Genomic DNA, 25,521 nt, shown 5'->3' with positions numbered 1-25,521 from the left:
TACTTAGTGGTGTGCAACCCAAAATAGTCAGAAAGAAGTGATCAATAAAGTCAAATGAATTATTTAACATGTGAAATATGTCCAGTTATAAAAAGGTTTTCTGATCAGTCCTACAGTCAAGCCATACTTTACTCATTACTGCCACATTCTAGTTTTTGGGGCATGGTATTTCTTCAGTATAAAGACCAACAGGTCGCACTGAACTCCTGGAAGTAATTAGTTAAAAAAAACACCAAAACTTAAAGCACTATTAGCTTTTAGGGCCAGTTTGATGCTTTATATAATTCTTTTCCATTACTTTCCCTGATGCTAAACAATATTGGATTAGAGACCAATTAGAATCTGGATAAAATAATGGGATCGATTTTCCAATTTTAAGTAAAATCAACAATTATACCTTTCTTGTTTAGTGGTCGTTTTCTTACACAAACACATATTCTTTGTTCATCGATCTAAAAGGAAAACAAAATTTTAGTTGCAGGGCAAGCTGTTCTAATAAGGCATGCATGTAGTATTTACGCCACAAAAGTACTGGGCAATGATTATCTCCAACAAGAGAAAATACAACCATCTTTACTTGACTTTCAAAAACATTACCATCAACAAATCTCCAATCATCAACATCCTGGGTTTATGGACCTGAAACTCAACTGGACCAGCTGTGCATTGTGGTTATAAGATCAGAAACTAGAAATACTACAAAGAGGAACTCACCTCCAGACTCCAATCTACAATGCACAAGCCAGGAGTGTGAGGAAATGCTCTGCATTTGCCCGAATAGGTGCGGCTCCAAGAAACTCAAAAGAAACTCAACATCATCCAGGACAAAGTAGATTGCTCAATGGGCACTTCTTGCACCACCTTTAGCATTGATTTCCTCCACTAGTGATGCATTGTGGCAGCAGTTTGTTCCAAGTACATGATTCAGCTCAACAACTCACCAAGCCTCTTTCAACCAGAGCACTTTCCAAGCCCATGACCTCCAACACCTAGGAGGAGGAGGTTAGCTGATACGTGGGAACAGTGCACTTAAGTTCCCCTCCAAGCCAATCTGACTTGGAAGTATGTTGCTATTCCTTCGTTTTCACTGGGTCAAAATCCGGAACTCTATTTCCAAATATAGTGGTCCAAGATCACCACTACTTTCTAATGCACAATAAGGTTGGGAAATAAATGCTGGACCATCCATTGACACACACACACACACACACACCAAAGAAAGCTTGGAAGCATTTTTTTTAAAACTATCAAACTTATAGAATTAGCCAACAGGATTACTTAAGGTAAACAGAAGTCATTGTTCAAATTGGCACAAATGACATCGGTGGGAAGAGTGACAAACAAGGTCTTGCAATGACAATTCAGGGAGTTAGATTGTAAACTAAAAAGCAGGACCTCTAGGGTAGTAGTCTCAGGATTACTCCCCGTGCCATCTGCTCTGAGGCTAGGAACAGAGACAGAGTACAATTGAACACATGGCCAAAGAGTTAGTTTAGCGGGGAGGGCTTCAGATTTGTGAATCATTGGGAAGTCTTTAGGGAAGGTGGAACCTGCATGAGAAGGATGGGTTGCACCTAAGCTGGAGGGGAACCAATATCCTGGCAGGGAGGTTTGACATTATCACTCGGGATGGCTTAAACTAGTGTGGCAAAGGGTCAAAATGGAGCAGTAGGTCAATAATTATAGAAATTGGGAAAGAGCTGGAGACTAACACAAATGTAGCGAAGATGAAGAGCAGGGAGAAGTTGCTGGGCTCAGCAGAACTGGAATCTTGGACTGTATTTGCTTCAATGCAAGAAGTATAACAGGTAAGACGGTTGAACTCAGACCCTGGGTTAATGCCTGTAATTACAGTGTTATTGATATCACAGAGATATGGTTAAAAGAGGGACATAATTGACAGTGTAACATTCTGGGATATTGATATTTTAAACAAGACAAAAGGAGGAAACAAATTAGGTTGGTGGAGCTGAATTACTGCAGTCAGATTCTGGAAGGATGTGAAAATAACGGGGTGCAATTTGAAATTTTCCCCAGATTGCCTGGAGCTCCCTTACAGCCAAGAGGGTTATATGAGGACAATTTGTTAGGTATGTCCAAGAAGATTTTTTGAAACAGTATGTGGGCTATCTAAAGAGGGAGGGGGCCATAATGGCCTGGTATAGGGAAATGAGCCCAGTTAGACGATCAAAAATTCAGTGGGGCAGCATTTTGCAAATAGTGATCATAATTCTGCAAGATTTTGGATAGTTATGGTTAAGGACAAGAGTGGATCTTGTATGAAGGTAGCAAACTAGGGGGAGGCCAAATAAAAAACTTAATTAGGTAAGAATTGGAAAATGTGGATTGGGAGCAGCTGTTTGAGGTAAATACACATCTGACATGTGGGAATCTTTTAAGGACCAGTTGATTAGAGTGCAGGACAGGCATGTTCCTGTGAAAGAGGAGGACAGGAATGTCAGGATTCATAAACCTTGGTTGACAGGAGAAATTATCAAAGCTTAGTCAAAACAAAAAGGAACCATACCGAAGGTCAAGGCAACTAAAAACAAAGTCCTTGAAGAATATAGAGAAAGTGGGAAGGAGCTCAAACAGGGTATTAGAAAGGCTAAAAGGGGCTAGGAAATATCTTTGTCCAGGAGGGTTAAAAGGACAATCCCAAGGCATTTTGTACATATATTAGGAGCAAGAGGGTAGCTAGGAAAAGAGAAGGCCCACTCAAAGAAAAAGGAAGGAGGTTATGGGTGGAGCCAGAGGAAATGGGTGAGATCCTCAATGAGTATTTACACTAATATTCACCAAAGTCAGGGACATAAGGGATGTTAACACTAGGGAAAGGCGTGTGAATACTCTTGGGTAGGTCAACATAATGAAGGAGTAAGTGTTAGCTGTCTTGAAGTATATTAAAAGGTAGACAGGTCCCCAAGTCCAGACAGGATCTATCCAAGAGTACTGTGGTAGACAACGAAGCAAATAGTTGGGGCCTTAACAGTTATTTTTGCATCCTCTTTGACCTCGGGCAAGGTTCCAGAGGAATGGAGAATGGCCAATATTGTTCTTTTGTTGACGAAGGGAAACAGAGATAATCCAAGTAATTATAGGCCAATAAGTCTGACATCAGTGGTGGGGAAGCTGATGGAGAAGATACTGAGAGACAGGATTTATTCACATCAAGAAGCAAGTGGATTTGTTAGTGATAGGCAGCATGGATGTGTACGAGAAAGGTCATGTCTCACCAGTTCGATTTGAGGTTTTGTTTTGAGGTGACAGGAATAACTGATGAGGGAAGGGCAGTGAATGTTGTCAATATGGACTTCAATAACCATTTGATAAGGTACCTCATGGCAGGTTGGAAAAGAAGTTAGAGTCTCATGGGATCTGGGGTGAGCTGGCTAGACAGATACATAACTAGCTTGGTCAGAGAAGACAGAGGGTAGCAGTGGAAGGGTGCTTTTCGGAATGGAGATCAGTAACCAGTGGTGTTCCATAGAAAGGAGTGCTAGGACCATGGTTATTTTATCTGGAGGAAGGTGCACGTGATCTGATAAGTAAGTTTGAGGAGGACACCAAACTTGGTGGAGTTGCAGAGAGTGAGGAGGATTATCTTGGATACAGCAAGATACAGATACATTGCAGATTTGGGCAGAGAAATGGCAGACAGATTTTAATCTGGACAAATGCAAGATGATGCATTTTGGAAGATCAAATTCAGGTGCAAATTGTACAATAAATGGCAGAACCCTGAGAAGCATTGATATACAGAGGGATCAGAGTATGCAGATCCTTAAATCCATGAAAGTGGCAGTACGGGTGGATGAGGTGGACAAGAAGGCATCCTTCACACTTGCCTTCATCAGCTGAGACATCAAATATAAAAGTTGGCAAGTTATGTTACAGCTGTACAACACTTTAGTTAGGACACATTGGAATACTGCATGTAGCTCTGAACACCACACTACCGGATGTTACCTAGTCTGGAGGGTTTTAGTTATGAGGAGAGGTTGGCTCAACTCAGATTGTTTTCACAGGAAATACAGGGGGTGAGGGGCAATCTGATAGAGATCTACAAAATTATGTGAGGCAGAGATAGGGTGATGATCAGAGGCTTTTTTCCCAGGATGGAAAGGTCAACTACAAGAGAAACAGGTTCAAGGTAAGAAGTGCAGGGAAAACTTTTCACACAGAGGATGGTCTTTGCTTGGAACACACTGCCAGCGTAGGCAGTGGAAGCAGGCATGTTTAAGGTAGATCTTAATAGACAAGTGAATGGTGAGGTGAACAGAGGGATAGAAACCACATGGACAATAAATAGCAGGTCTAAATAAGGATGAAAAATTGGCGCAGGCTTGGTGGGTTGAAGAGCCTGTCCTTGTACTGTTTTATATTGCATTAAGTTATATAACCTTCAGAGTTACTGGGACATAAAATGTAACTGAACTGTCTGTGATGTTTGTGAAAATTTTGCAATGCTACAGAAAATGCATGTAGAGTTTGAAATCTATATGCAGTTTTTAAAAATACTGTGTTATTGTAAGTCTGTTTATATTCCAAATAAGTTACATTGCTTCACAATCATACAAATCAAATGGTTATGAACACACTAAATGAAATTCCAAAACTGAAACAAACAAACAAAGTCATTAACTAAGAACTCCACTCTGAACTATCAAACTGCCTCTATAAAAGTCAAAGACTTTATAACCTTAAAAACATGATATGAACACTTACAATAAACTTAAAAATGTAAAAATGTGAAGCTGACTTTTTTAAATACACTGCACTTTAGATATCATGAAACTTACTCAACTTTGAAAATTCAACATTTGATTTTAAATTTATTAGAAAGTAGTTATCGAGATATGTATAAGACAACCTTCAATCAACACTACTGGATTCTCATAGGTTGTCATATCAGTAGAGTACACACAGTCTACTTGCTTAAATTTGTAACTTACTGGGTCAGCAGCTGTAAGAGGTCGATAGTCGAGGCTTGATCTAAATTCTCTGATCATACACATAATTTCCCAGTTTGGATTTGTAGAATCAACATCCTATTGTATTAAGCACATAGTTACTTAAGTAATCATATACAATAACAAGATTACACAAAGTAGACAAAACTACATGCACCAGTAACTCTGGTTTTCCAAATCTTATTCCTCAAAATGAGAATCAAAATACAGATATTTGCAAGCACAAGTCTGGAAAATAACTGAGTTTTTTTTTCCCCAAAAAGAACAGCTAATGGAGTAACTGATTGTCTACAGACCAGTTGGATGCCAGTGCAGAAGCTTTCAACATTAGCTTTGACTGTTTTCAAAGCAGGCAATGGGAAAAGAATGCATTATAAAATTAGAGTCGCAAGTACATTTCAGGGAACAAAAACAAAAACTAGGATATGAATATTTCTTCTCATTCCACCCCCATCACAGCATTAGCTGGATGGAGTTTAGAGGTACCAACTGGCCTATTGTACTTTACCCAAACTTCCATCTTTACACATTCCTGCTGAGCATTTACTGCCATTGGGTGACAGCCTGCAAAACATCACAGTAAATTACACATTCAAAGTATTTCCATCTGAATAACAGACTATAATCACAGAGAAGGTCATTTTCTTCCTAACCTACATCTTCCTAACAGAACCTTCCTTGCTTCTCTGCCAACATCAGCCAACTTAAATGACATGGAATTGAATCTGGAATTTTCTTGGGTTGTACAACCCAAGACCAAATTTTGTTAAGATATTATACAATATGGAATGTGCACATCATAAAAACACTGCCATTTGCTAACCAATTTCCTGCTTCTTTTACTGACATCCAATGATAGAAGATATAAATTTCCAAGTGATAAGTGATGGAAGGGCTAAAGAACTTCCTGGAAACAGATCTGGAGAGAAAAAAAAATTCTGAGATTGTATGAGCAACAGATTACCTTTTTACCAGAGCATAATTAATCAAGTGTTGCCAATCACCTGGTGCATTAGTAAATTAGGGATAACAAATAAATTTAGAACAAAAATTAAACCTGTCTTTGTTAAACCTCAGGGTTCAGTAAGAAGTCAAGTATTTTGTGCAATAAAATGAATGCAAACCTGAGCTCGTTTTTCCCTCATCTCTTGCTGCTGTATTCGCCGTTTCTCACGTTTTTCCTGGAGTTTTTCGACTTCTTTCACACAATTTGATTTTCTGCGTGCTGAAAGATTCATTTGTCAGCACAGTATATATGCATTTGGTCAGTCATGTGGAGATCAACTGGATGAAGTTATTTAGAAAGCTGTAAACAAGTGCAATTTTGTTGACTCCAAAATTCAACCCTGATGCTAAACATTGCAAATTTCATGACGAAAATAGACATTTATGGTTTTACATACTTTATACTTTGATACAAATACTTTTTTTTTTACAGACAGATTTTTCAAGCATTCCAACTAATATTGCAAAGACATCATAATATTTTGTAATTTGCATATAGAAATCGGGGCCAACACATAGAAACAAATAGACCAACAACTTTCAAGCTGTTGCTGTAGCCTCAGTGTTGTAAACTGTTCTAAAGCCACACTGATTTGGACTGGATTGGCCAGTATACAGTATAGGTGAACATTACTGGCAGAGGATTTTTGTTGGCATTGTCATTCGTATTAGAGATTTTGCATTCCTTGATCTGATTGTATTTTGTGAGAAAAGTGAGGCATATACCTGTACTGCTCACTGTTATAACAGACTGAATCAGGTAAAAACATAGTTCAAGTGCACGAGTGTACAGATGTAAATTCAAAAGTTGCTGTTAGAGAAAGGTTGCTTCCAGACAGGTTGCACTATTGCAATCCTTGCACATTGACTCCGCACTAAAATGAATAAAAATCACACTGGATTTGCTCTGCACTAAACGTAAAGGTTTGAGCTGGTGTATTCACAAGTATTTCTTAATTAACCAAAGGCATATTAGTAATGTTATTGGCTAGTAATGTAAAGGCCCAGGTTAATACATTGGAGGCAATCCATAGAGGTTCACGAGGTTGATCATAGGTATGAAGGAACCTTCTATCAGGACGGATTGAGTAGGTTAGGGTTATATTCACTGGTGTTGAAAGAAAAGAGAGGAGACCTTATTGAAATACAAGATGGTTAGGGGCTTGACAGGGTCGATTTAGAGATTCAGGTTCTGAAAGAATTCAAACACATTTGTCAAGCATGACTGGGGCAACACTTTCACACAGGGTAGTTCATATGTGGAATGAAATGCCAGAGGAAGCGCTAAATGCAGTAGTTACAATATTTAAAAGCCCTTTTATACAGGTACATGAATAGGAAATGTTTAAAGGGACACAGACCAAAAGCAGGCAAGTTGGACTGGTTTAGTTTAGGACACCTGTTCAACATGGACGAGTGGTTTCTGTGCTGTATGACTCCATGTAGGTGGCATGGTGACTCAGTGATTAGCACCCCTCAGTGCCAGGGGCCTGGTTTTGATTCTACTCTTGGAGTTTACACATTCTCTGTGTGTCTGTGTGGGTTTCCTCTGGGTGCTCCAGTTTTCTTCCACAGTCCAAAGATGTGCAGGTTAAGTGGATTGGTCATTGGGAATACAGGGTTACAGGGATAGGGTATAGGTGGGTCTGGGTGCTATGCTCTTCATAAGGGCAGTGTGGACTTGATGAGCAAAGTGGCCTGCTTCTACACCGTAGGGTTTCTATGATTCTAAGTTGTTTTCCCATTTGGGACAGTCTAGGACTAGAGGGCATAATCTCAGTGCAAGGAAAAATTTCTTCTCTGAGGGCAATGAATACATAGAATTCTTTACTAAAGGGGACTGTATATTCATGGCTGAGATAGCAGATTTTTAATCAGTAAAGGAATCAAAGTTTTTTGGGGAAAAGGCAAGAAAGTAGGAGTAGAGTAGAGCCTCATCAGATCAGCTATTATCTCACTGAATGACAGAGCAGACTTGATGGGCTGAATGCCATAAATCTCAAGGTCTTACAGCATTCACTGGGCAAAGTATTCCAAATTGCCCTTTGCAGAGTATTTCTCAAGATTTTTTTCAGTAAAACCCTATATCTACTACTTCATGTAGAGCCAGTGTTTTCATGGCTGAAGTATTTTTAAACCACTTTTTATCCTTCCAAGTCTTACCACAGAAAGACGGAATCTTGATATTGTAGTGACTGGAATGAGGTCAGCCAGGTGAACCTCACAGAATATATGAGTTCCCTGACTGGACCAGATTAACAGACACAAACAGGAAGCCCTGGTTGACAGATAAAAACAGGTGCATTAGTGGTACTGTTCACTCAAAGCTGACTCTGAGGGAACTGAATCAGTGTCAAAGACTCTCCACGAGTAAATGAAGGATGACTTGGTTTTGGAATACTGGCCTCTGTGGAGTTATTTCAGATATTATGCCTATAAACTGTACAACAGAAAGCTTCTGTCCTTGCCCTTATACACACAGCTCCTATTTCATTAAAGTTTTGAGCCATTGGGAGACTTACGTAGGCCATGGTCACTTTTCACATGCAAACTGAACTTTATGAATCTCATTAACATTCTTAAAATTAGTCATTTTAAATCTCTGAGAAAAAAGGATGAGCAAATTTTCTAAGAAAATGAGGTAGAATGATTTTTCTCTCACATCCTGATCACCTAGTGTACTTAACACTTCTTTTACACCTCAGTGAGAAAAAACAGGTTTTGATAAGGGGTGCAATAATGCTCTGATTTGGACAATCAGTTCATTTGCAGTTTACCCAAACAAATATTTTATCATGTTTCTTGTTCAGTTTCATTTATGCCTTTTTTCATAAGAGGATTGCTCAACAGCAAAGATACCTGAAGAGATATCAGATTTGTATAAATAAAAGTGGCTTACTCCAGCTATTCTGCACAGAATCACCAAGCTTTTCGGTTACAGCAACATTTTCATCCTTGAACCTGAAACTTACACACTCCCCTGGCTTTACATTGCTCTTTGACACAGTGAATATACACAATCAATCTGTTCCAAGCTGTTGAAGTACAGCAACTATCCAAAATGGAACAATGAAATGAATCTATGACTAGTCCATTACAAAAGCTTGCTACAATTCCTTCAAATTGAACATTACCCTTTTCAACTTATAAATACTCTGTCATGTGTCACTTTCAAAACCTTACTATTCCAACTTCAGGCAGTTCATCACAATGATATTTGAAATCACACCCAAAGCAGCTCTTTAGACATTCCTGAAGCTCAGTCATCTATTGTTATCCCAATCCCATTGGCTGTTTGCATCCCTTCTACTATACAGACTCCTGTGTCCCAACAATCCCAAAGGCCGTCAATCTTAATATTGACTTTTTCTGCTGCCATTCAAGCCCTGGAATAAGAGTAGCAAACATGAAATTTCCAAATTGAATATTTTCATTTTTTTTATGTAGTCTGTTACAATTCCATGATATATTCCCCTATAGAATAACCATCTTTTGAAATTTATCAAGGTTTGACCATGCCTCAGTCATTTATTAAAATACCCTTCTTACAAATTCCATCCAAGAAACTTAATAACCTGTCCAAACCTCCATCAGTTGACAAGGATCCAGCTTAAAAAAAAGTCTGATGACTTTACTTTTGTCAGGAAGCAACAAGGCCAAAGACATGCCTTGTTTTCTCTTCAATAATGGCATGACCCATACCCACATATTAACTTAATTTTTCCATTGGTCATTGTGTGATCATGCCTTGACCGTTCAGTTACATTTGTGAAGAATGACTGAAAGTCACTCAGCTTACAAACTTCTTCTTGACAAAAAAGTTTAGTTTTCAATCTTCACTTTTAAAAAACCATCCACTGTTACCAAGTTTAATTCACTCTGATACAGGAAACTAGAAGGCAATCTTCTTACTTAACACTACATTTATTACTGCATCAAATAAAAATCCTGTGTCCCAGAAATCTGTGTGCTCCAGATACACGATCAATTCAGTAACCTTCACTTATTTATTCTTAAATCTTAAAGACTGAATTAACAACATTAAGGTGATAGAAAATTTTAGTCTAAAATATTTGTTTTGGAACTAAGGAAGGAGTTATAACAAACATCTTGACAGAGTACCATCTTCTTGCATCAAATGCCTCCACTCCCTCACTTATGAGAAGTAAAAAAAGTACTCCATCTTATACCATCAGAACATCTGACAAAAGTGGAAGTGTTTTCTTAAAAGAATACCTTTTCCCTTTGACAGCAAGTTTGTTTGAATCAAAATTAATGGGGAGTAAATTGACAAATAATCACAGAATCCCTATAGATTAGATTAGATCCCCTACAGTTTGGAAACAGGCCAATTGGCCCAAAAAGTCCACAGTGACCCTCTGAAGTGTAACTCACCCAGACCCATTCCCCTATCCTATATTTACCCCTGACTAATACATCTAACACTATGGGCAATTTAGCAATGACCAATTCACTTAACCTGCACATCTTTGGTTTGTGGGAGGAAACCAGAGCACCCAGAAGAAACCCACGCAGACACAGGGAGAATGTGCAAACTCCACACAGACAGTTGCCATAGGCAGGAATCGAACCCAGGTCTCTGGCGCTGTGAGGCAGCAGTGCTAACCACTGAGCTACCATGCTGCCCATCTATAATGCGGAAGACCCTCTGAAGAGCACTCCTCCCAGGAAACTCCCCCCATCCCCCCCAAATCCCTGTAACCTCGCATTTTCCATGGATAATCTACATCACAGCCACATCCCTGGTCACTATGGGACAATTTACTATGACTAATCCAACCACTCTGTACATCTTTGGACTGTGGGAGGAAATCGGAGCAGGCAGTTGCATCAAAACATTGTTGTGACTTTCATCATTAGTCATACATGTACATGTTTAGGTTTTAATTATTTTTCTGTAGCAAGTTTCTAAAAGTGCAAACAGATAAGTTCATAATAAGGAAAAACTGCATCTGGGACATGAGTATACAGGGCAAGTGTACTTGCAACTCCCTAACTAAGCAAATTGAAGGGCTGTAAAATAAACAACAAATTAAGAGAGAACAATAGTGCATTCATAAATCTTGAAATGTCTTATACTATTTTAAAGCCAAATGGGGTATTTTTTGAAGGGTAGTCACTGTTGGAAGTCTGGTAGCAAATTTGTGCACAGCAAGTGTGTGGAAGTAGCTACAGAAATACTGAAGCTCAGAAAATGTATGTTTCAAAAAGTGGCCTTTCAGCTCCTCATTTGGTTCATCTGTAAAACAGCTACAGAGCCTAATCCAACTTTCCAGCTCTTCAGGTTATAGCACTTTAAGCACATACCCAAGTAATTTTAGTAAATGCTTTAAGGATTATTGCCTCTACCACCTTTTCAAGCAATGATATGTCCAAAATCCAACTGAGAGGCATCTGAAAGATGACACCCTCTAGCAGTGCAGCATGCCCTCTATACTACACTTTTGTGCTCGTCCTCAAGTAGGACTTGAGCTCACAATCCTCTCACTCAAGAAGGTCAACTGCTACAAATCGAGTCATGGCTGACAAATGGTTAATGAACACAATGCTAAATCAGGTACAGAAAGAGAAGTGAAAAAATAGGAAATAAAAATTTGATGGAGAGAAAAGGAAAATTTAAAACACATGAAATTTAAAAGTTTATACCTTTTAATCCCTCCCAATAATTGAGACTTCGTACATGCATTGGCTAATTTTCAAGAAAGGTTAAATTAGGAATAAATAAAACAAAATCACATATAAATGGAAAATTGTACTTGAAATAACAGAGTCAACTTTGTGGAAAGTTTCTGTAGAAATAGTTCCTGTGCAATGCAACAACCTCATGCCATTCAAATCATATTTCAAATGACATGACAAACTGATGTTGGTTTTTGTAAACAGTATAGCCACCCAATTTGGATACCAATTTTTGGATATTTTCCATTAACTGCACATTTTCACCTTGCTCAAAATTGCTTTAGTATTTTTGTATAAATAGCAGCAATTCCTCTGTATTCCTTTGACAGCAAATTCTGGGTCAAATAAAAATATTAGATCAATTGTGGCGAACTCAGTAGGGATGTCCTATGACCAAAGCTTGCAAATGCATGTCAGCTAACAAGTTATTCAAAGAAACTTAAATTCAGTCTAATTTAGCAACTACGGTGTCACTAACATTAATGTAACATCTATTTCCATTGTCACCTACAATCATTACAACTACAGAAATTATGAAAAAGTGCTACAAGGCCAATTGACTTTGAATGCATTTTTATAGCTGGCGTCCTGAGGCACCGCAGGTTGCAAGGCAGAATACAGTTACTATCTTAACAGTGTCCACTCTAGAAGACTGACATTGTTTTCTTGCTTCTTGCCCCTTATCCATTTTTGTTTCTCATCATCTTTTATTCCCCCTGTCTTTGAATTTTCTTTCAGGTGAGCAGTGTGACATGGAAATAAACAACTAATTTCTTTTCCAAAATTCATTCATGGGATGTGGCTGCACCATATCACTGGCTAGACTAGCATTTATTACCCAGAGGACAGTTAAGAGCCGACAACTTTATTGTGGGTTTGGAGTCACATGTAAGCCAGACAACGTAAAAAAGGCAATATTCCTCCGTAAAGAAAATCAGAGAACCAGACAATTTTTTCCTGAAAATCAGCAATGGTTTCAAGATCATTAGACTCTTATTGCCATGTTATTATTGAATTCAAAATCCACCATCTGGCATGGTGCAATTCAAACCCAGGTCTCCAAAACATTACCTAGGTCTCTTGATTAATAGTCTAGCAATAATACCACTTATTACCTGCCCTTAACTGAAGTATTAATTTAAATTTGGGCATTTCCATCGGTATACATCTAACCCATTCATTGCAATTAATGTATCATATCCTTTCATTATATCTTCTCACAATTAATGTACTTCCATTGCTACACCCGTTTTGAACTAAACACAAGAGGTTTGCTCTTTCCCTTGGTCCACTATCTCATACCCCATCCTTAGTCTGCCATCTCTCCAGCAAAGAGCAGCCTCTCACCCATAACCTGTTTCCCTATTCGCCTATCCACTCATTTGTCCTGAAAAGACGAAACATGTTTTCAAAGTTGAACTAGCATTTTGTAAAGTCAAGCGAGTTAATTTCAAAGTTCAACTGCTATTAATTTGCTTATCTTAGTCTTAAAATCTCTTCATGGACTCACCCTTCCACATCTCCTAGGTTCTCTAGCCCTATAAAGCAATTCAACGGTTAAGATTAATCATATTAACATATGAATCAGGAGTATCAGAAGGTTAGTCAATCTTTCAAGGCTACTCAGCCATTCAGTAAAGATCATGGGTGATCCAGCTGCAAGCTGAAATCCCCATTCCTACTGACACCCTTTCAACCTTTTATAGAAACTCATTAACATAGGATAAGGCAGCATAAAAGAAAACCCAAGACACATTTGAGAATTGTTGGAACCCGGTGGCTAGACTGAGCACTAAAATAGGCACATATAGATACTTTCATTAGAATGTGGATATCGATAATTAGAATGCCAAATACATAATAAACAGAGCGATACTTTAACAGCAGCACTGAATTACATGTCCGCGCTGTAGTCCCTTTAGTTTTTGCCCGCTACCCTGCTTCACCTTCACTTGGTCTTAAATCTGGTGTAAAATATGACATGAGATCAGCTAATGTATTAGACACAATTATATTGCACTTACATGGTGGTGCAAAATCCTTTTTGCCAGGCTGAGCTGGTGAGATATCTGAAGCACTGCCATTCTGATGTGTAGCTGAAGAGTGTTCTGGAAGCTGACTTGGTCTTGATCGGGTTGATGCAACTGAGAATAAAAATATAATTAGTTGCAGTTTGCGAAATTCTCTCAAAGCAACACATCAACCACACACTTTGCATAAAATAACTGGAAAACCTTTCAAGCGCAAGCCAAAATAATACAAAGTACTTTGAACAAGAGCTTTGATTTAATAGGTTACTGACATAATTATCAGGTGCATTTATATCGAACTCTTCATGATCACTGGATATACTTTGAACTGTTGTCACTTTTGTCGGCAGATTATCCTCCAAACGATGGTGCCAATCAGGTTTAGTTAAAACCTGGAAAAATTAACATACTGCACTTCTATATTTGGCATAAAGAGAACTTGATCTTCTAGCTCCCCAGTGGCAATATTAAGTCTGATATAGTTGTGGCAATTTCTTTGGAAACAAGGCATTGAGGATGCAGATAAAACTGAATGTCAACTCATGTCATGCATGTAACCTGAATTCAAGTTTGTACAAATTCATTTTAACTTACTGTCAAACCAATCAACACATCTATTTTTACAATAATTCCTTAAATTTAATTTTGTCTATTGTTGCTCTCTTCATCCAAGTCTCATCTGGGTTTGGACTGTCTTATAAAATAAATTATTTCACATTATAAATTACACCTTTCTGAATTCCAGAATTAAAAAATAAGGATACTTTATTAAAAAACTTCATGCACTGGATCCAAAATAGCACTTACATAAGTCAGTATAACTAGTATAAGCAATAATTTCAGATGGATTAAAGTTACAACAGCTTTCACAAAATTGAATGGTAAAAGGAGTTGATATTCAATTTTATCTGCATCCTCTAGTGACTCCTACCCAAAAGAACCTTCCATAACTACATAAGACTAAACATTGCTCCAGTGTTGATATCGCCAATGACAAATGAAATCAAGCTCTCTTTATGCTAAAGATGAAAAGTGTAATATGTTAATGTTTCTAGTTTTCATCCAGTTTGACCCTAATTTTTGCGCTCACTTGAGGGATTTAATTCCCAAACCAAAGGGTTTAAAATATGATGTAAAAGCAGCAAGCTAACAAACAAGAGTGTAACAGTTGTGTAAACTTCACATAATACGAAATATAAATTGTCAAAGCAATGGAAAATGCACCACTTTCCCACTTTAAAATTACCTCTGTTATCTTTGGCAGGAGTTTCATTCTTAGCAGCCATTGTTCGGCGATTCTTTAAAAGAAAACAAAGGTGGTGTCATAATTTTATAAATTAAAATCAAAGGAATGCCGTGAAACCACCAAATTCCCCATTTCCAACAAGCCATGGTTGTGGTGGAAATTCATCCAATAATAAAATAAGTAATAGCTTTTATAAAAGTAAAAAAAGTGTTATGTAAAAGATATAGGTAATGAAGAACACAGAAAAATGGTCAGATAGGGTATGTGCAATTAAAACAAAAAGTTGGAAGCCTAAATTATTGTGCTTCAAGGAGTGGTTAAAAACGTTGTGCACCCTCTGGTGAGTTGAGGATGATAACCTTGATCTCTATCCTCTGAGTATTCTGTGAAAAGATTAACCAAGGAGAAAAGAATTGACATTTTTGGAGCAGAGGATGTGGAGAGCAAACGATCGAATGAGAAGCGAGAGCGAGAGAGAGAGAGAACAAATGAGAAAGAGAACAAACTAGTAAGAAATTAAAACAACAGATACTACCACATGCTGGAGAAATGATGTAGGAAGGGAGGGGAGTGGGGAAGAGATTAAATTTGTATGAGGTGCCAGCTTAAACCTCAACTGACCCAGGCTTGCAAGGTCATTTGCTAGCAAGTTAATTTAAAGAGACTAGGCAGGAGGTTGGAAACTTGCAAGGGAGTGCAGACAAGAGAACTTCAGTGTCCTGTTTGCAAAGAATACACACACGCACACTCAGTCAATCTTTAGAATCTTTAAAATTTTCTATCCCAGATTGTAGTGGATGCCAGGACACAGACAGATTTGTAATTAGTAAGGTTTAAAGAGTAATAAGGACAGGCAGCAAAGTGGAGTGGAGACCAAGATGAGGTAAGCCATGATTGTATTGAATGGCGGAGCAAGCTTGAGGAGCTGATTTGCCTACTCTTGCACCTAGTTATGATGTTTTTACATTTATTAAATGTACCTTCCAGAACATGCAACTGCGTCACACAAGGTGCCTGACTAATAGTTATAAATTGGTTATCAATCTAATGTTTTGCACACAGGTTTATTTAGCCAATGCTGTCCAATTGTGGAATCACATCCCACTTGCCAATCAATCAATCAACAGTCTCCTTTCATACAGTATAAATATTATTCCACTTCAGCAATTTTCCGGATGAATGCAAACCTCTGAAAAAAATTGATTTTTGTTCAGCAATGTGGAACAACATTCAAGATGCAGAATTAAAGGTACTCAGAATTCATAGAGCGTTCTCAATAAGGTGAACTGATTGCACAAAAGGAATAAGCAGGTATAATGTAAACTGTTGTAATAAATACCTGGGAGGGACATTTAATTTAAGACAAGCAATGATAAAAAGTAAGTGATATAATACTGATAATAAGAGATTGGATCAGTACATTATTGCAAGAGGATCGTAGATCTGATCGTAGATGTAGAATCTGTTTGGGTAGCAATAAGAAACAGCAAGGAGAAGCAGATTTAAAACAATTATTCCCTCCCCACCCCCAATTAATAACCATGCTGCAAAAGAATCTTGAGAAAACAGTAACACAAAATTCCATGATATTACCATTCAGTTTGGGAACAATATCATTCAATCCAAAATTATAGCATCTTTAATCTAAATAAAAGAAAGCTACGAAGGTATGAGGGGCAAGTTGAAGTTAGTGGACTGGATAATCACATTAAAAGATATGATAGTAGACAGACAAGGCTAGTATTTACAACAACCAAACATGCATTCCTTTAAGATTTACAAAACTCAAACTGAGATAGGAAAGTCAAATGTAACTGGCAAAGAAAGGTAAAAGATAGTATTAAATCAAAAGGAGAAGACTTACAAAGTTGTAAGGAAAGTGTAGTAAGCCCTATGATTGCTGGACTCTTAAAATGTTTCCAAAGGATAAGCATAAAACTTATTAAGGAATAATAGAATGAGATTTTAAACTGAGGAAAATACAAAAAAGTGTAAAAGGTATCTACAGGTGCATAAAAAGTTGGGAGAAAAGCAAAAATAAAAAATGGGTTCATTACAGTCAGAGATATTTAAACTGGGGAAATTACCCGTAAGCTAAAAAAATTACTTTAGGTCTACTTTCATGAAGAAAGACATTTTCCCAAAACAATCAAGTTCAAGAGACTAGTGAGGAGGAGGAGGATCTGAAAGAAATTAGTAAAAAAAAAAGTACTAGACAAATTAAAAAGATGTAAAGCTTACACATCATCAGCATTCAATGACTCCTGAGTGTTGAAAAAGGTGGATGCAGTCTTTCATAATTCTGTAGATTCTGGAATTGCACTTGCAAACGTGACCATACAATTTAAGAAACGAGGGAGAAAATGGAGAACTAACCACTAAGTAGCTTGACATCAGTAGCAGGAAAAGTATTATAAACCAGTAGAAAAAGATGTGACAACTGCATACTTTGGACAGGTCAACACAAATTTGTTAAAAGGAAAAATAACATTTGACAAACCTGTCAGATGTTTTTTTTTGAGGATGTTACTTGAAGAGTAGAGAAAGCAAAACCGATAGTTATCGGTAAATGGTGTTGAGGTTGGTGATATATCATAACCTATAATGGTTTGAGGTGTTAAATGGCCTATTCTTGCTCTTACGCTTCTACGTTCAGTATCTTTGAAGTGAAAACGAAAAAGAGAGACCAAGAGTGAGTGAGAGAGAGGGAGAGCGAGTGAGAGAGAGAGAGCGAGAGCAAGAGCCACACAGAGATGGTGGGGGTGGCGCACGGGCCTGGGGGGAGAGGGGGGTGGGTGTATAGTCTGGAACGTTCAAAATGTGAGAAGTAACTGCAGGAGAAATATAAATTGTTGTTGAATGCAGATGAACACTCTGCTACTACTGCTAGACAGTACTGGATTGAGTGGGAAGTGGGGAATGGGGAACAAAAAGAAGAAATTATTAACACGGTTGGTTAAGATCATGCAGTTGAAATTTTGTATTGTCAAAAAGGTCCTTGCCATAGTGTCACATTTATTAAGTAGCAGTAGCAACATGAATTCAAAATTTGTGGATACAGACTGCAAGATAGCTGGGAATATCTGCTTTCAATCGTGTCCTCTAGAAGTTGGCATTATATGAACAATTTGAATGTTATTACTGTATACTGGGCCTAATTGCAAATGCTGCAAATAACAAAATTTGATAATATAGTAAATAGTAAGAATAGTAACAATATTCATGGACAGAAGCAATTTGATACCAGAATGAAGGTGAGTAAATTAAGATGGTGCAATTTTTAAAAATGGGGCAGCAACAGAGTAACAGAAATTGTTAAGGTGACAGATCAAGAGAATAAAGGCATTAAAAGCACACAGAATCTTCTGGCTTTATAAATGGAAGGACAGAATACAAAAGAATAGAGGTTATGCTAAATACTACTGCGACAGCCCCCACCAACCCAACCTCCACTCCCAGCACCTTCCCCTGCAACCGCAAGAAATGCAAAACTTGCGCCCACATCTCCCCACTAACTTCCCTCCAAGGTCCCAAGGGATCCTTCCATATCCGTCACAAATTCAGTTGCACCTCCACACACATCATTTACTGCATCCACTGCACCCAATGTGGCATCTGCTACATTGGGGAGACAGGCCGCCTACTTGCGGAACGTTTCAGAGAACACCTCTGGGACACCCGCACCAACCAACCCAACCGCCCCGTGGCGGAACACTTTAACTCCCCCTCCCACTCCGCCAAGAACATGCAGGTCTTTGGCCTCCTCCATTGCCAGACCACGGCAACACGACGCCTGGAGGAAGAGCGCCTCATCTTCCGCCTAGGAACCCTCCAACCACAAGGGATGAATGCAGATTTCTCCAGCTTCCTCATTTCCCCACCCCCCACCTTATCTCAGTCCCAACCCTCGGACTCAGCACCGCCTTCTTGGCCTGCAATCTTCTTCCCGACCTCTCCGACCCCACCACACTCACCTTAACCACCCTCCACCTATCACATTCCCAACGCCCCTCCCTCAAGTCCCTTTCCCTACCTTTATCTTAGCCTGCTTGGCACACCTTCCTCATTCCTGAAGAAGGGCTTATGCCTGAAACATCGATTCTCCTGCTCCTTGGATACTGCCCTGACCTGCTGTGCTTTTCCAGCAACACATTTTTCAAAAGAGAATTGGGTAAATACTTGCTGGGGAAATTATGAAGGACTGCAGGGCAAGATAGAGAGAGTGAGCCTAACTGGATAGTTCTTTGAAAAGTTGGCAGAGTCAGAACTAACTTAATAGTCTGTTCCTGTGCTGTACCTATCATTCTGGTAGGGAATCAACTTTGTCACTTACATGAACTCTGGAGAATTGCCAACAGCTGTGTTAAACAAAAAATCCATTTGTAGGGTCTTCACTGGAGCTAGCATGGTACCTGTCTTATGACCAAATCATTCCTGGCAGGAAGTCCATGAATAACTTCCCTAAGGATCTAGAAAGCGCTAGGAGAGATCTGGCTCAAAGTGATCATGCAATTTGATAAGAGACACAAAATTTCTCAATTTTGAATAAATTCAATGTGCAAGAGCATTTCAATACAAAGTTATGATACCACACTTAGAGAGCAAAGAGGAGAGACATACTGACTGAAATTACAACAAAAAATTATTGCTGCTAATGACATTCTTTTCTCTCCAAACTGTAACTAAATTATCTTTTCTTTAAAGGAGATGTCAAAAAGAAAATTACACTTCTTTCCACCAACAACCTCTCTTTACTCCAGAGGAATTTGGAGAGTGAAGAATAACACCTAGAATAAATAATCAAAGGAAATAACAGACCTTTACTATCTTGTTAGTTTTGATGGAAGGTGTTGGAGGGGGAGGTGTTTCCGGACTTGGCTCAATTTCTTCATCAGGTGCAAGGTCTGGGTTAAGTGCAAAAACGCTTTCAAGGTCAATCTATTAATTGGGGGAGAAGAGAGAGATTATAGATTGAATAACTCACATTTATTCAGTCATTTTTTAAACATTTAATTAATTATACAACGTCCCTCCAAATGGCTCTAGTGAAACCAGTACAGTCATAGAGGTATACAACATGGAAACAAGTCTCTCAGCCCAACACATCCAATTCGATCAGGTTTCCTAAACTGAACTGGTCCCAATTGCCTACATTTGGCCACTTTCCTGCTAAACATTTCTGAAGCATGTATCTGTCCAAATGCCTTTTAAACATTGTAATTGTACCCACCTCCAATAACACACCACCCTCTGAGAAAAAGAATTATAGAACATAGAACATAGAAAGATACAGCGCAGTACAGGCCCTTCAGCCCTCGATGTTGCGCCGACCGAAGCCTACCTAACCTACACTAGCCCAATAACCTCCATATGCTTATCCAATGCCCGCTTAAATGACCATAAAGAAGGAGAGTTCACCACTGCTACTGGCAGGGCATTCCATGAACTCACAACCCGCTGTGTAAAGAATCTACCCCTAACATCTGTCCTATACCTACCACCCATTAATTTAAAGCTGTGTCCTCTAGTAACACCTGACTCCATTAGCGGTAAAAGGCTCTCAGTGTCGACCCTATCTAAACCCCTAATCATCTTATACACCTCTATCAAATCTCCCCTAAACCTTCTCTTCTCCAATGAGAACAGCCCCAAGTGCCTCAGCCTTTCCTCATAAGATTTTCCTACCATTCCAGGCAACATCCTGGTGAACCTCCTCTGCACTCGTTCCAATGCCTCCACATCCTTCCTATAGTATGGCGACCAAAACTGCACACAATACTCCAGATGAGGCCGCACCAGAGTCTTATACAGTTGCAACATGACCTCAGGACTCCGGAACTCAATTCCTCTACCAATAAAGCCCAGTACACCATATGCCTTCCTCACAGCACTATTTACCTGGGTGGCAGCTTTCAGAGATCTGTGTACATGGACACCAAGATCCCTCTGCTCATCCACACTACCAAGTAGCCTACCATTAGCCCAGTAATCCATCTTCTTGTTACTCCTACCAAAGTGAATGACTTCACACTTAGCTACACTGAATTCCATTTGCCACATTTCCGCCCAGCTCTGCAACTTATCTATATCCCGCTGTAACCTACCACTTCCTTCCTCACTATCCACAACTCCACCGACTTTTGTGTCATCCGCAAACTTGCTTACCCAGCTTTCAAGCCCTTCCTCTAGATCATTTATAAAAGATAACAAAAAGCAATGGTCCCAAAACAGATCCTTGTGGTACACCGCTAGTATCTGCACTCCAAGATGAACATAGTCCATCAACTACTACCCTCTGTCTCCTTCCAGCCAGCCAATTCCTAATCTAAACCTCTAATGTATCCTCAATGCCATATCTCCGTAGTTTTAGCATTAGCCTACCATGGGGAACCTTATCGAACGCCTTACTAAAATCCATATACACAACATCTACTGCTTTACCCTCGTCCACTTCCTTAGTCACCTTCTCAAAGAACTCAATAAGGTTTGTGAGGCACGACCTGCCCTTCACAAAACCATGCTGGCTATCCCTGATCACGTTATTCATAAATCTTATCCCTTACCATTCTCTCTAAGACTTTGCCCACCACTGAAGTCAGACTCACTGGCCTATAGTTACTAGGGCTATCCCTACTCCCTTTCTTGAACAATGGGACCACATTCGCTATCCTCCAGTCCTCTGGTACTATTCCCGTTGACAATGACGACATAAAAATCCAGGCCAATGGCTCTGCTATCTCCTCCATAGCTTCCCATAGGATCCTAGGGTAAATGCCATCAGGCCCAGGAGACTTATCTATTTTCATCCTCTCCAATATTCCCAGAACCTCTTCCCTGCATATTTCCAGGCCATCCATTCTAATCATTTGTGACTCCATATTCACATCAGCAAGTGTCCTGTTCCTGAGTGAATACTGATGAAAAGTATTGATTTAGTGTCTCTCCAATCTCCTCCGCCTCCACACACAACTTCCCACTACTATCCTTGACTGGACCGATACCTACCCTAGTCATCCTTTTATTCCTGAAATTGTCCCTCAGGTGCCTTTAAATCTTTCCCCTCTCACCATAAACCTATACTCTCTACTTTCCTACTCTCCCGCCCTGGGGAAAAGACCTTGGCTATTCATCTTTTACTTAAGACCCCTTGCGATTTTATAAATCTCTAAGATCATCCTCAAGTTCCTAAGCTCAAGTAATAAAGGTCCAGCCTATCCTTATAACTCAAACCCTCTAGTCTGACTAACATTCTTGTAGATTTTTTTTTGCACCCTTTCCAGTTTAATAAGATCCTTCCTACAGTAAGCAGGGCAACTAGAATTGTACTCCACATGTGGCCTTACCAATGTCTTGTACACCTGTAGTATAACATCCCAACTCTGATATGCAATGCTCTGACTAATGATGGCAAGCATGCCAAATGCCTTCTTCACTACCCTATCTCCTGTGATACCACTTTCAGTAAACTATGTACCTTCACTCCTAGGTCTCTGTTTGACCAACACTCCGCAGGGCCCTACCATTAACTGTGTAACTCTACCCTGGTCTGTCTTACCAAAATGCAACACCTCGCATTTAATCAGAATTAAACCCCATCTACCTTTCCTCGGCCCATTGGTCCAGTTATCTAGTTTCTGTTGTATCGGTAGATAATTTTCTTCCAACCACTATACAACCACATCTGGTGTCAAATCGCAAACTTACTAACCATGGCTACTACATTATCATCCAAATCATTTATGTAAGTGACAAACAGTGGACTCAGCACCAATACTTGTGGCATACCACTGGTCACAATCCTCCAGCCTGAAAAGCACCCCTTTACCAGCACCCTCTGTCTCCTACTGTCAATCCAATTTTGTATCCAATTGGATAATCTCCCTGGATCCCATGTGTCATCCAGCAGCCAAAAGAAACTAGCAGTCTGAAATGGATCTAAAATGTTGATTCTGCTATCTCTCCACAAAATATTGCCACATTGGCTGAGTTTTTCCAACAATTTCTGAGCTTGTTTCTGATTTCCAGGATCTACAGTTCTTTGGTTTTTAGTCTGATTATGCCAAATAGAATAATTTTATGTTAAATTCTTTCTTTGCACGGAGTTAGCTAATCAGTTGTGATGGGAGTATGATGAGGGAATCAAGGAAATTGATCAATTTGTTGTCTAGGAAACACAACCAGAATGTGTCTGGGTCTGGTAATTACTGGTTGGCCTTGACTGTGATTCTCACTAATAGCTGAACAGTTTGCTGACACTCAACAGGCTTACATCAGGGACTGGCACATGAATAATAAAATAAAACAGTCTGGTGTTCATGGAATTGTACTTATTAAACCACAGAATAGCCACATGAAGCAGCTAATAACTGCAATAAGAGAGGGGAGAAACTTATAAAGCAAAAACAAGGACATTTTTAAAAATATTCAACAAAATTGTGTTTATCTTATTCTTCAAACAATAAAAATCTTGTTAAAACAGATTTCAGTTTTTGCAGCTAAAATTTAACTGGACTCAAACGTGATATAAATATTTCATTGCAGTTATGTTAACATACAAAGGAAATATAAACGAAAGTCAAAATATCCTGGGAACCATAAAAACAAATCTGTTATTTTCTATGCCATTTCAAAGAGAACATGATTGGGGACAGCCAACAGTCACAATGAGATAACATGATCCCCTATGACAATGCATTTGCTTGCCTATGACTTCTTTTTGTCTTTTTCCACAAATGTTAGATTCAGCAAGCAATATATTAGAATTAACTACAAAAGGTATTTAAACTCAACCTGCAGGCTGCTGGCTAAATCATAATGTGGTACAGTTGTCTCGTAGTTACATTAATGTTCTTTTCTGGCATTAATGAAGAAGCATACCATATCTTACAATTTCTACTTGAGCTTTCATTTCTTAATACAATTCAGATGCAGAGCCTTAACTCTTTGCCCTACCCCTACCCTACCTCTATTTGCTGATACTCTCTTTGTGAATGTGTTCTTTCCTCTCTTGTCACACAGGAATACCATACACATATTGCTAGTCTGCACTATTGACTGGTCTTTCCTCAAAAGCTTTCCAAATTTTCCCTTGTGAAACCTTCCATTCATCCGCTGTAGCCCTCTTGGTACCACTGTTACTATTAAACCGCTTTCGACAGTCTAAGTTCTGGTCACTGCAACTTGAAACAGGACGCGACACACCTCAAGGAGGTACAGTCCACAATAGTTCCAAACATGAGAGATTTTGGCTACATAGGTGGAGAAGCCAGAACCGTTCTCCTGGGAGCAAAGGTTGGTTCCGATGAGATGTAGTAGGAAGTATATAATATTATCCAAACCTATAATAATACTGTAAGTCTGGGCAAATTAAGGCTACTTCTATTAATGGATGATAATAATAGGACTAGGGACATAGATTTTAGGTTTTAGGCAAAGGGAGTAAGAGCATTTTTAAAAATAAATACAGCAAACGGTTCACAATCTGGAACTCAATGCCCATGAGGATAATGGATGTGGAGACAATTAATGATTTCAAAATGAACGCAAGCAATTTACAATTTCAAGCAGCAGCAGCAATGCTAAGAAGTGGACAACAGTAGATTGGAGGCACAACTGAGGGGATGTCATGACTTAAAAAGTGACATAGGCTTGACTGCTCAGAACCAGGTTTGCAGAGTGAATGAGTAGTATCGGGAGAGAGATAAAGCTTTTGTCGATATAGTCTGCTACCAATAGAGAACAGCGTTTGGCAATTAATAGATTAGGTTGTGTAATCAGTTAGTGAATTATTATCAGTAATTGGTATTGATATGTTGACTTAATTGGCAGGTGTCCTCGTTTCAACACAAGGGAAATCCACTCAGGGCTAGGTCCACTCATGGGCGAAGGAGGGAATTTGCACGTGAAGCTGGAAGAAGTGGGCGAGGTCCTTAGCAATTACTTTGTACCAGTATTCACAAAGGAAGAAGACATGATGGATGGTGAGTCTAGGGAACAGTATGTTGATATTCTGAGGCATGTCAATACAAAAAAAAGGGCGATAGCATTAACTGTTTTAAAAAGCATTAACAGACAAGTCTCCAGGATCTGATGGAATCAATCGCAGTATGCTAAGGGAGGCAGGCGAGAAAATTGCTGTGGCCTTATATGAACTGTTTGTATCCTCTTTAATCACAGAAGAAGTCCCAGTGGACTGGAGAAAAGCCAACATTATTCCTTTGATATGAAGAGCAACAGGGATAATCCAGGAAATTACAAACCGGTGAGCTTTACCTCAGTGGTCAGGAAGCTATTGGAGGAGATTCTTAGGAATAGGATTTACTCACACTTGGGAAAATATGGACTTATGAGCAATAGCAGCACAAATTTGTGCAGGGTTGGTTGTGAATCTCAAACTTGATTTCAGTTTTTTGACAAAGTGACAGACAGGATTCATAAGGGCAGGGCAGTAGATGGTGTCAATGTGGACTACAGTAAGGCCTTTGACAAGATCCCACATGGCAGGCTGATACTGCAGACTTCACCTTTTTGTAAGCTAGTAAGATGGATACAGAACTGGCTTAGTCTT

General features: G+C 39.1%; 1 protein-coding gene across 3 annotated transcripts in view; it reads right to left on the bottom strand.

Annotated features, from left to right (window-relative positions):
- The window catches only part of kif2a (kinesin family member 2a), a 146,868-nt gene that overhangs the window by 78,326 nt on the left and 43,021 nt on the right, over positions 1 to 25,521 (bottom strand). For all 3 annotated transcript variants that reach the window (XM_060830311.1, XM_060830301.1, XM_060830292.1), the window contains exons 3-8: positions 19,773 to 19,892; positions 14,955 to 15,006; positions 13,703 to 13,822; positions 6,098 to 6,198; positions 4,956 to 5,051; positions 398 to 452 (exon numbers count right to left, since the gene is read on the bottom strand). In XM_060830311.1, coding sequence (XP_060686294.1) covers positions 398 to 452; positions 4,956 to 5,051; positions 6,098 to 6,198; positions 13,703 to 13,822; positions 14,955 to 15,006; positions 19,773 to 19,892 — 544 coding nt within the window. The remainder of the gene's footprint in view (positions 1 to 397; positions 453 to 4,955; positions 5,052 to 6,097; positions 6,199 to 13,702; positions 13,823 to 14,954; positions 15,007 to 19,772; positions 19,893 to 25,521) is intronic.

This window comes from Hemiscyllium ocellatum, chromosome 1 (assembly GCF_020745735.1).
Source record: "Hemiscyllium ocellatum isolate sHemOce1 chromosome 1, sHemOce1.pat.X.cur, whole genome shotgun sequence".
Lineage (NCBI taxonomy): Eukaryota > Metazoa > Chordata > Chondrichthyes > Orectolobiformes > Hemiscylliidae > Hemiscyllium > Hemiscyllium ocellatum.
Note: the sequence above shows the minus strand (reverse complement) of the source record. Positions and strands in the feature narration are given on the sequence as shown.